The sequence below is a fragment of the Myotis nattereri genome (genome assembly GCF_964212035.1).
Source record: "Myotis nattereri genome assembly, chromosome: 17".
Taxonomy (NCBI): domain Eukaryota; kingdom Metazoa; phylum Chordata; class Mammalia; order Chiroptera; family Vespertilionidae; genus Myotis; species Myotis nattereri.
The window spans coordinates 25588186-25600793 of NC_138092.1; the positions used below are offsets into that span (position 1 = coordinate 25588186).

General features: G+C 36.6%; 1 protein-coding gene across 3 annotated transcripts in view; it reads left to right on the forward strand.

Moving 5' to 3' along the window:
* Positions 1–12608, forward strand: part of COL14A1 (collagen type XIV alpha 1 chain) — a gene marked incomplete at its 3' end in the record, with an annotated part of 161900 nt that overhangs the window by 77874 nt on the left and 71418 nt on the right. For all 3 annotated transcript variants that reach the window (XM_081111510.1, XM_081111512.1, XM_081111511.1), the window contains exons 24-32: positions 1187–1243; positions 5413–5552; positions 7158–7281; positions 7906–8049; positions 8849–9013; positions 9599–9637; positions 9774–9912; positions 10236–10378; positions 11986–12095. In XM_081111510.1, coding sequence (XP_080967636.1) covers positions 1187–1243; positions 5413–5552; positions 7158–7281; positions 7906–8049; positions 8849–9013; positions 9599–9637; positions 9774–9912; positions 10236–10378; positions 11986–12095 — 1061 coding nt within the window. The remainder of the gene's footprint in view (positions 1–1186; positions 1244–5412; positions 5553–7157; positions 7282–7905; positions 8050–8848; positions 9014–9598; positions 9638–9773; positions 9913–10235; positions 10379–11985; positions 12096–12608) is intronic.

Here is a 12608-nt window from a genome sequence, read left to right on the forward strand (position 1 = left end):
GAGAGAGAGAGAGAGAGAGAGAGAGAGAGATCAATATAAATATATAGATATGTACCTGATAAATATATCAGATAATTTTTTTTAATGTTTCACAAAAGGGATCATACCATAGATTCAATGTCTTGCTTCATTTCACATAATAATGTTTAACATTTTTCCATATCTGTAATATACAGTGACCTCATTCTTTTAAATGTTGAATCATTTTACTCAGATTTATTTTATTGGCTTTTAGATTTGGAAAAGACCTTAAAATTCATCTCTTCCAACCTTCCTGCCAGGGAAGGAATTCCCTTTACAACATTCCCGGCAAATAACCAGTCTGCCTGAGCTCAAATCCTTCCAGCCACTTGGCACTTACTGTCTCCCTTAGCTGAACATCTCCCTCTGCTAATGGCTATGATTAATTGAAGATTTTACCACATATTAAACTGGGGAAATAAGAATTTTCTCAGTCTTTCTTAAATTTTTAGCATCAAACAAGATAGAAAAGAACGCATAAAAATAATATTTAGGATGTTTGCTTGATGATGCCATAACTTCCTGGTGATTTGTCCTGGTATGATAGTCACTCCTCTGATGAACTATCGCCAGGTCTGTTAACCTCCACATGTTACATGGACTTGTCATCCCTCATCATCCAGGTTGAACTGACCTGTGGTCTCCTGATGTCCTGCCATTTGGTCCTCAGAACTTAAAGTTTTCCAGAAGCAGTCTGGGTAGAATAGAGAGTGAATCAGATTCCACTGGGGACCACATCATGGGAATGCAGAATGAGAAGGGAGAAAGTGCTAATGAACAAGGATTGATGGTCAATCCTTGCTTAGGCAGAATGGAAATGATGTTTACATGTGTGAAAGAAGCCAGAGACTAATGTGAAATAGGTTGGCAGGATTCCTGCCTTAAATCAACATTAGAACCACTTTGTAGTTGACAGCTTGATTGTATCTACTCCTGCTGGGTAAATTGAACTGTGGCGAAATGGCATTTCAAGCCTTCCTTCTAAGGCGGAGGGGATGGATGGAGGCAGTTTTTACAGGCTGTGGCTAACTTATAGCAGCCACTCAATTCTCTAAGGCGAGATCTGTCCCAGTCATTGAATCCCCTGAAGAATGATTACTCCATGACCTCCCTCTCTTCACCACAGATGAGATGACTAATTGATGCTCTTTCTTCCTCTCTACAGAATCGCTTCCTACTCAACCACCTACTTTTCCTCCAACCATTCCACCAGCAAAAGAAGGTAAAAGAATAATACAATAATGATGTGATTTTAGATTTAAGATTTTGTTGGCTTTGTTCGTTTGATCATTTAAAAACCAAGGTATTCCTAAAATATATTTTCTCCTTAAAACAAATGCTTCTCAAATCCTGATAGGGTACAAACTTGCAACCAGTAGTAAATAAGACATGCAGATGTAATGCATAATATAAGGAACACTGACGACAACATTGTACAGTAACTATGTAATGTGATGGAGGTACTAAATTTCCCTATAGTGGCACCCATATTACAGCATGTACTAGTAAATGTATCCACTTAACATGTTGTACACCTTAAGTTTATACACTATCATATGTCAAATATATTGAATTTTTAAAAATAGATAAATATCCATGTAATTACAGATTTTCTAACAAAATTGCAGTATGTTTATTTCATTGAAAATATCAGAGTAGTGAATGTTCATCAAAGAATAGTTATGTAATTTTGTGAGTGAGAATCTATTTTATAACTCTGTAGACAGGGTAATAATTCCCTGGTTTACCTCTGAAATGGCTCTCCTAGTTTCCGTCTTCATCACAAGAGTTTCTTAACACCTCTTATCTGAGCTGTTAAGGTACTTTCTAAAAAAACTTCCAAGCACAGAAGTGGTTGTTTATTTTTTAAATTCCATTAATAAACATTTAACTCTCCTAGTCATTCTCAAAGCTCCCATGCCAGGCACTTGGAATGCAGTAATAATATATGATTGCTTCTGAGTGCTTATTCTCAGTATTGCAAGAGAACAGGTGTTTGCCTATCATGACCAGTCAAGAATATGAGTCTGGAAATGGAGATTATACTGTGGTTGTCCAGAAATGAAAACAGTTAATGCTACTGCAGGCTAATTACTTGTAAAGGAGGAGGAGAAATTTGATCTACATTTTGAAGCATGAGTTTAAAGGTAAATAAATGGGAGAAGAGCACTCAGTCATGGAATGATCTAAGCACACAGTGTGTTTGCGAAACAATGAGCGGCACATGGAAAAGACGGAAGATAGAGTTACAGAGTGGTTTGTGTTGCAGAATAAGGAGTGTGAGCTCTACCCTGAAGGAAATAGTGTGCCATGGGAAGTTTTATGGAGGGGGGGCTGACCTGAGGAAATCAGGGTTTGAGAAAAATAACCTTGGTGCAATGGACAAGAGGGTTTGGGGAGGAGAGGATAAAGGTGGAACAAGTAGTTGGAAGGTTGTTTTGGAAGAGTTCTTCCTTTCATCACGTATTTTAAAGTACCTGTTATGTACCAGGGATACAATGAGAACTAAGTTGTTCCTGTCTCACAGCAGCTTAAAGCCAGTGGGGTCACATGCTGGAGAGTTTATGTGTCAGGGAAACAAAGAGGCAATGAGAACCTCTAGTAAAGGTCAGCATCCTTCCTCGCATCCCAGTGATCAACCTATTTGGTGAACTCAGTTCCCAGATTATGTTAGGAAAATAAATGGGAGAAGAGCACTTCCCAAATACCCATTTGTACCAGTTTGTTCTCCTTCAAGAAAGTCTACCTGCTACGTATACAGACATATATCAATATAATATGTAGGTATATATCTTATAGATGCATATATCAGACAGATAGAATTCTTCTATGTTTCGCAAATGGGATCATACCTTAGAGTCAGTGACTCACTTCATTTCACATAATAATTAATGTCTAACATTTTTCCATATTAGTAATATGCAGTGACCGCATTCTTTTAAATGTTGAATCGTTTTACTCAATTTTATTTTATTGGCTTTTAGATGTGGAAGAGACCTTAAAATTCATCTCTTCCAACCTGTCAACTGTAAGACAGTAACAGCAACATCGGTCCAGCTCAGGGTTCCCGTACATGTCTTATGCTGTCCTGCATCATCTAATGCTATTTGCTCTACCTAGCATGCTGGAATCTTCCTTCTGTCTTCAGTTGTGGCCTTCTCTAGTCTTAATAGCTGTGATTGTTTTCACTACTGGAACTGAAACCAGAATCCTCATTGATAAATTTACTATTTAGACATTTCTGATGTCCAGATATCAAAATTCTCTGAGGTCAGAGTATTTTTATTTATAGATGAACATGGTTATTATTCAGTAAACATTCATGAATGTTCATGGAAGATGTGTGCAGGGTCTGTGAGAATCAGGATTGACAATGCAGAGAACTTGCTCCTGAAGTTTTTTTTAAGGATGGTTTTAGGTGGTGGGGCTTTTGCTTCTTAACACATTATTCATCTTAGGTTCTGTTTGTACTGAGTGTGTTCAATTAAAAAGCCTGTACATTTTCATTGTTAAAGTAATACTGAGTATTTATTAAAAAATGTTAATAAGTATAAAAGAGTATACAGAAGACGCCCTAACTGGTTTGGCTCAATGGATAGAGTGTCGGCCTGTGGACTGAAGGGTCCCAGGTTCGATTCTGGTCAGGGGCATGCATCTTGGTTGCCAGCACATTCCCAGTAGGAGATGTGCAGGAGGCAGCTGGTTGATGTTTCTCTCTCATCCATGTTTCTAACTCTCTATCTCTCTCTCTTCCTCTCTGTAAAAAAATCAATAAAATATATATTTTTAAAAAAAGAGTATACAGAAGACAATTAAAAACACAATTTCCTCTCGCAGGTGTAATTTCTTCATGCATTTTGATGTATTTTCTTTGATTTATTCATTTTTCGTTTTGATTATCTATTCAAGTCGATTTTGCTTTCAGTTTGAAGGTGAAACCTAATCTAGTTTCCATCTTTCCTTGGAAACAGAGGACCAGGTTTTCCTTTAGAAGCCTATTATTAGCAGATCTTGTGTCCCTTTCAGCTTTAAACTCAAACCATAAAATTGTATAATTTTACAAATCACAGAACTTATGAGAGCAACCTCACCAGATCCTTATTGTTCCTGGAGTATTACCTCACTTGGAGATAGTTTATTTTACATTATAAATAGCTTTAAGGGAATAACATTGCACTTAATAAAATAAAACCAAGTGAAGGTGTGTTTTTTTTTCCAAAGAAAGGGGAAAGGCACATTATCTCAAAGAATATTTGTGTATAACTCGCCTAAGCTTAGAAGATTCAGATTATTATTGAAGAGTAAATCATTTAATCATAAAACAGTCAACTACAGTGATCTAAACTAATGAAAGGGAAAGAGGCATAGATCATTTGAAAGTGTACATGATGCCAAAAATGACAGTTAAAATGCTTTCAGTGGAGTAGGCTTTTGTTGGTGTGTTTTTTGCTTGCTTTTTAGTGTTATCATCAGTTATATTACTGATCATATTTTCCCTGGCATTAGTGTATATTTTTGGCACGTATCAATGGGTGGCAGAAAGTCACAGACAGAATGAGCGAGGCTGGAATTAAAGTTTGCTTATGACCTCAGCCCAAATGCATATCAAGTTGTAGATGTCACATGCCTTCCTTTTGAAGTTGAATCACTCTGAAGTTACCAACTGAACAAACAGATGATAAGGTGCACAGGGCAATAGCTTGGACTTTCTTCTAACCCAGCGGTTCTCAACCTGTGGGTCGCGACCCCTTTGGAGGTTGAACGACCCTTTCACAGGGGTCGCCTAAGACCATCGGAAAACACATAGATAATTACATATTGTTTTTGTGATTAATCAGTATGCTTTAATTATTTATGTTCAATTTGTAACAATGAAAATACATCCTGCATATCAGATATTTACATTACGATTCATAACAATAGCAAAATTACAGTTATGAAGTAGCAACAAAAATAATTTTATGGTTGGGGGTCACCACAACATGAGGAACTGTATTAAAGGGTCGTGGCATTAGGAAGGTTGAGAACCACTATTAGGCACTAGAAAGTGTTTGCTGATTCTTCTGTCTGTAAATCACCTCACTTCCACATCTTTCTCTTCTTTCATTTCTATTCCTTGGGACTGAGGTTGGTGGATTTTTTTCCTTTCTAATTCCATGTGTTCAGCAGAAGCTTCTGAGTCATGAATAGGAACCTTGAACATAGAAGAGAAATGATGGTCAGGAAGCATAATGAGCAAAAGCTTGGAATATAAACCTGAAAGGATTGATACCTTTTTTTTTTTTTTTGGAAAAAGCATGCGTTACCAGAGGGAAATTGGTATCTGCTTTGTTGATTTAATACCAACTCTGTTTTCTTATGTCTGATTCAACATTTATTCTTGGTCTTCAGTATGTAAAGCTGCCAAGGCAGACCTGGTGTTTATGGTGGATGGATCCTGGAGTATTGGAGATGAAAATTTCAACAAGATCACGGATTTTCTGTATAACACCATTGGAGCCCTAAACAAGATTGGTGCAGATGGAACTCAAGTAAGGCTTACAGATCAATTATTACTTTATTATATGCATTAAAAAGTTATTCTAATGCATTATTATGGCCATTAGTCAGGGCATCTAGATAAAGATCTATAATGATCAAATCCATCCCTAAATGAGAGAATACATAAGTCTGTGTTTGGAAGCAGCTTACTGGTGCCTGATAGAGATTGAGAAGATGCTAATCCTTAAAAGCTACTGAGTTCAGAAAACTAAGACAGGTTAGAATGGCCATGCCAGCAGATGTTCCTTTAATTTATACTAGGTTAGAGTATTTCCTTTATGGATATACTCATCTTTCCCCTGCTCTCACAGACATTAAAGTCTTGAAAGATAGAAGTTGTGGTCACACTAATATAAATCAAGTAAAACATAAAACTAATTTAGTCATTCAACAAATATTTACTGAGGATTTATTATGGCCAGACATAGGGCTGTCATAATGAATATGATAAACAATGTCTCTGATTCCTTGGTGAACATATTCTTAAAGGCATAGAGAGGAGGAGAGTGAGAAATAGACATAAATAGGTAAATAAGTTCACAAGGTAGGGATGTGAGCTCTGAAAATAGAGTGATAAGACTTAAATTCACTGAGGGGTACTTAAAAGTGTGTGTGTGTGTGTGTGTGTTTGTGTGTGTGTGTGTGTATAAGAGAGTATTTGGAATTTTGTGGTCAATGAAGGCCTCTTTGAGGGGGTGGCTTTTGAACTGAGATGTAAATGATTACAAAGGAGATCTGAGAGTAGAATTTGCAGACAAGGAAAACAGTGAGTACAAAGGACCTAAGGTGAGAATGAGACTTGAGGCTTCAGACGCTAAAACTTGTAGCTAGAATATAGTGGGTGCGTATGCGGGGAGCAGGAGAAGAGGTGGAAGAAGTAGGCAAAAGCCAGATTATCTTGAGTCTTATGGACCATTGAAGGAGTTGGGTGTCAATATAAATGCAATGGAAACCAGCAGAAAGTATGGAGAGAAAAGATCTGATAAGCTTTTTCAAAAAGATTAAAGGCTGCTTTGTAAAATGAATATTAATAAGGGTAAGAGTGGAAGCAGAGAAACCAGTTAAGATGTTGCTCTCATGGTCCATCAGAGAGATGATGGGGGTCTGGGTTGGGGTAGTAGCAATGGGATGCACCGAAATGAACAGCTTTGGAGTATATTTTGGAAGAACAGCTGAGGAATTTTGGATATTAGTGCCAAATACATAAAGTTGCTGAAGCATTTCAGGGAGGGAGAAATTTGTTTTGAATCGGGGGATTGGAGGAAGTTTCCTAAAGATGGTGACATCTGCAGTAGAACTCAATAAACTGGTAGCAGTTGAAGGCTCACAAAAATGACAGTTCTTTGGTTTATCTCTTCTCGACCCCACCCCCATATTGAGGTATGTCAGTCTATAGAGAGAGATTTTAAAAATAAAGTACTTTCTGAAAGGTACTCAGAGAAAAAATGCTATTTAATGTGTCATCAAATTTGGTATGGAATTTTAAACCAAGGAAACTGTGGACTGGGTTAAGTAAGAAATTAAATTGAAGGTATCTTATCTGGCCCAGGGGGAGTCTACATATATGTAAAAACAAACACACCTTCTCTCTCCAGGTTGCAATGGTTCAGTTTACTGATGACCCCAGAACGGAATTTAAGCTAAACACTTACAACACCAAAGAGACTCTTCTTGATGCAATTAAACGTATTTCATACAAAGGAGGAAATACAAAAACAGGTAAGACCAAAGAAAGCCCAGTTAAGACCCAAAATAATGAACTATTAGTGATTACTGAAATTACCTTTATAGCATTACATTTATTGGGATAACATTGGTTAATAACATTATATAAGTTTCAGGTGTATAACTTTGTAATATGACCTCTATAGACTCTATTGTTTGCTCACCCCCTGAAGTCTAGTCTCCCTCCTTCACCATGTATTTGACCCCTCTTTGCTCTTCACCCTACACTGCACCCCACCCTTCCCAATGATTCCATATCTATGAGTTTGTTTTATTTGTTCACTTGTTGCTTTTTTGCTTTATATCCTGCATATAAGTGAAAACACATGGTTCTTTCCTTTTTTATCTGATTTATTTTACTTAGCATAATATTTTCAAGATCTGTCCATGTTGTCAAAAATGGCAATATTTTATCTTTTTATGACTGAATGTTATTTCATTATATATATGTGATATATACCTCACATCTTCATTAATCATCCAAAGTCACATTTTTAAGGCATAATTATATAGATTTTTTTTTAAAAAAAATTTTCATTGATTTAAGAACTTTGTTCTTACCCCTCCCTCCCCAGCAAAACAAAAATGAAATTGAACTGTTGCCTTCCTTTGTTTCAGGAAAAGCAATTAAGCATGTCCGAGATACCTTGTTTAATTCAGAGTCAGGTACCAGAAAAGGCATCCCAAGGGTCATTGTGGTCATAACTGATGGACGATCACAAGATGATGTGAACAAAATCTCCAGTGAAATGCAATCAGATGGTGAGTTTTACACAGATAAGCAATAGTGGCTACCAGTAATATGGTAGCATTGCTCTTTTCTGAATATACATTCAAAAGCTGAATCTGTATGACTTAAATATTTCTGAATCTTTCTTAATATAACTTAAAAGTGTGATTTAAAAAAAATACTTTTCAGGTTACAAATCTATTATTTTGCTTTATTTTCTCTAATACTTCTTCTACATACAGGATTCCCTGTCTAAGAAATGCCAACAATTAAATGCAATACTATGAAAAGAACCATTATAAAGGGCCAGGGAGGGAACCTGCACAGAATCCCTTCAGCCTCATCATCTGTAAAATGGGGATTCTCATAACACTGTCGTGAAGATTACATTATATAAAATATGCCTGGCAAATAGTTGTTTAATATTCATTTGCCAAGCATTGAACCATGACCTATCTCAGTTTCTACATATGAAATAAAAACTGATAAAATTTCTGTTTCAACTACACTACATCTTATAAATTTTAACATAATTATTAAACATATGCAGACATAAAGATGTTACTCAAATGGTAACTATTTTGTCTCAAGTACTAATGGGGGCATTGGCCTTCTTGAGTGTCTTTAAAATGGAAAAGTTTTGTAGGGGATGATGGAATAATTTTCATATAATGAAATACATGCATGCACAATTCTGATGAACTGTTAAGAATGAACACTACCAGCCCTCCTTCACAAACATATTTCAAACATTTGGCCGTGTCTTATATTGCGATACTTATCTGTTGTGCAATGGAAAGTAATCAGAAATCTGTTTCCGTTCTGCCACAGGCTACAGCATTTTTGCAATTGGTGTGGCTGATGCGGATTATTCGGAGCTGGTTAGCATTGGCAGCAAGCCTAGTGCCCGCCATGTCTTCTTTGTGGATGATTTTGACGCCTTTAAGAAAATTGAAGATGAGTTGATTACTTTTGTCTGTGAAACCGCTTCGGCAAGTGAGTTCTTTGAAATGTGTGCTTACTCATGTTGCTTAAAGGTGGAGATATTTCAGACCAGTTAAATAATGAATCCCATCTTGATCTGAGGAAAGAATATTGTCTGGTAGAGCCGTTTGTTATGCAGACATTGTTTTATGTTTTAGAGCATTTGGAAGTAAACCTCCCAAGTGTAGAGTTTTCGGTTGATGAAGACCTTCCCTAGTAAGATGAGAGTCTGTGTTTAAAGGCAACTCTTCTTAAACAGCTGTAGCAAATAGTTTTTACAAAATGTTTTAAGACTGCCCACCAGTGTCATGCACTAGAAGTGAGACTTATCCCAACACATGTTCCTAAGTGACCACCACAGTTTTCATGGACCCAGGAGAGGAAAAGGAGGCAGTGGCCCTTTGATTTAAGAAAAGAAATGAGAGCGTTTCAATATTTAGGAATCCACAGAAAACCATAGCCACATCTGGTTTGGATTCCCTTCACAACTGACTTCCGGAAAGATTGTTAGTTTCCTGTTCTCAGGACAGGGAAAGGATACATTTGGAAAATATCTAAATTAAGATTTTATATTGTTTGTTTTGTCTTGTTTTGCAGCCTGCCCACTGGTGCACAAGGATGGCATTGATCTTGCCGGTATGCATTATCGCAATTTTTCCAAGTAGAAATATATTAAATAACTCCCATTTGGGGGTCCAGATTTTTCTTTTAATAGGCTAATTTTGAAATTTAACATCCTAAAATGCCTGTTTATTCTTTTTTTTTTTTTAAGGATTTAAGATGATGGAAATGTTTGGTTTGGTTGAAAAGGATTTTTCATCGATGGAAGGGGTTTCTATGGAGCCTGGTACCTTCAATGTGTACCCTTGTTACCGACTGCATAAAGATGCCCTGGTTTCCCAGCCTACCAAGTATGTTTCCATTGCAAGATATTAAAACCAATCATTTTTTTTATTATATCTCAATGTGAAAATGATGCCAACTTTTGATAGGCTGTAAGAGTTCCCGGTAGGATTTTCTGTAATATTTAGAGCTAAGGACCCCTCAGGGGATATTTGCCAAGGGATCCCAGACTGTGAGAGGGTGCAGGCCAGGCTGAGGGACCTGCCCCCCCCACCCCCCCACCCCCGCAAGACATAAATGTTGTACACTGGGCCTCTAGTGCTTTTATAATCAGATATATAACCTTTTGAGGAGGGATACAAGAAAATATTTTTTTTCTTTCCATTTTTAGGTATTTGCATCCAGAAGGATTACCTTCTGATTATACTATCAGTTTTCTATTCCGGATTCTTCCTGACACTCCAGAGGAGCCATTTGCTCTTTGGGAGATTTTAAATAAAAATTCAGACCCATTGGTTGGAGTTATTTTAGACAGTAAGTATATTTATTTCTACAACAACTGTACACACATGTATGAGTGATATATGTGGCATGCCATCTTGCCTGTTCTGTGTATATTGCAGAATACCTCACTTAAACCATGTTAGTGAATACTTCCAATGAATTATGTAACAGTTCGCTCATTCATTTATCCACTCCTTCTTTCCACAAATATTCACTGAGTTCCTACTATGTGCCAGCTCTAGACTCTGGGAAAAGTAGTGAGCAGCTGAAAGAGGCAATTACTGAGTGACTGAAGACTACAAGAAGAGTGAGGTTGATGGAAGAAGGAGGGGTCAGTCAATGGCATGAGACCACAAGTTCATTTTTTGGATATTAATATGATGTTGTAAGATGCCTATTTCATATTGAAATAAAACACACACACACACACACACACACACCAAAAAAAAAAAAAAAACAAAAAAAACCCACCAGACTTCCAGCAGTATATTTGAGAAGAATTCTGAGATGGAGAAATGAATTTTGAAGTTGTCTGGGTGATATATGTATAAGCCATGATATTGGGTGAAGTCATCTAGAGAATGAGTCTAGAAAGAGAAGAGGTCTGACGACTGGGAAACCCACCATTGTTTGGGTTTTGAAAAGTTGAGGAGGAACCAATGAAGGAAGCTTCTTAACCTCACACTCTTGGATGTCACATATAATGATCACTTAAGAAGATCATCAAGTTTTTTGTTAATGTCAATGAGTTTTCTAAATAGATTTTTAGTTTAGAATTCCAATGAAGCTAGGAACCAAAATTTAGTGGCTACTATTAGGTATTAACTCAAACATTTGGATAAGGAAAGTGTTTTAAACTTGTTTTCAGCTAGTATTTGTGAAAAGACTTTTCAGTACATGGAAATGAATCAACATCTAAATATGATCTTGTGAAAGCATTTTGTATTGATATCAAAACTAAGGGAAGGTTATAGATTAAAAAGGTGTAAGCCATTAACTCCATATACATGCAGGAATGGAAAACAATGAAGTCTCTCAAAATGACTAAGACTAGCTTTTCCTTTTAAAAGCAGAGTGAAGAATTAAATTGTAACCTGGGAATGAATTAGTGAGGAGAAAATTCTTATTTCTATGTAACAAAATATTCCTTGTAACATGAAATACTCAAGATTAGGAAGGCTTTCCTTTGTTCATAATAAGAGACATCTTGGAATATCATTCTTTTGGGGTGGTATAAGTTGCATGTCCTGGGAAAGTTGTTTGCTATAGTGGGTTAATTAAGCAAAGAGTCTGGTTTCTGTTTCTTAAGATTTGATTAACTTCATTCTCCCTTTTTGTCTGCCTCTAGCCCTAGCTTCAAACAACCCTCTTTCAAGAGAGTGATGTAGGCAATGAAGTATAGAGGAAAAATATGTGTAGGAGTCCTTGCCTTGCCATCATCACCACATTGTTAAGTCAGTTAGTCTGGCCAGCTAAAAGCCTGGGCAACCCAAGGACTATAGATCCTTCCTTCCTTACTCATCACTTTGTTGTAAACAGAGCTTCAAAACAATGGATGCATTATGTTCTGTCTTCAGTTGAATTGTAGAAAATTATTCACTCATTTTAATTCTTTTTACACCTTTTTCTTTGATTAGATGGTGGGAAAACCTTAACGTATTTCAACTATGACTACAGTGGAGATTTTCAAACTATTACGTTTGAAGGACCTGAAATTAGGAAAATTTTCCATGGAAGCTTTCACAAGGTGGGTAATGCTTTGTGTACACATAGTCTTTATTCACTGTGGGCAAAGCAACAGATAGATGGTGAAACTATTCCGTACAGCTTTGGATCTCAAATTTCAACTGGAGAAAGAATTACCTGCAGGACTTATTAACAATGCCTAGAGATTCTGAGATAGAACCCTGAAATGTGAATTTTTTAGCAGGTACCCCAGGAGATATGATAGAAGTGGTCCAGGTTCCCACCATGAGGAACAATTTAATAGAGGGCACTATATTATTAAGCAGGCATTATGTGTGACGTAGAAAGGATTGCTGGTCTACCTGCCTACCAGTGCAGATGAAAGGTACAACTAGCCGAATCATATTAAAATGTAAAGAGAGATATAACTGATTGCATAGCTATATCTATGTAAAGCTAGATATAACTGTGTTTTTTTAACATATATACACACAACCTATTACTGCCATCATAAAAGTTACCCTGAGGACAAATTTTGTGAAACCTGACTTAACTTGCTCTTATTTTAATTTGG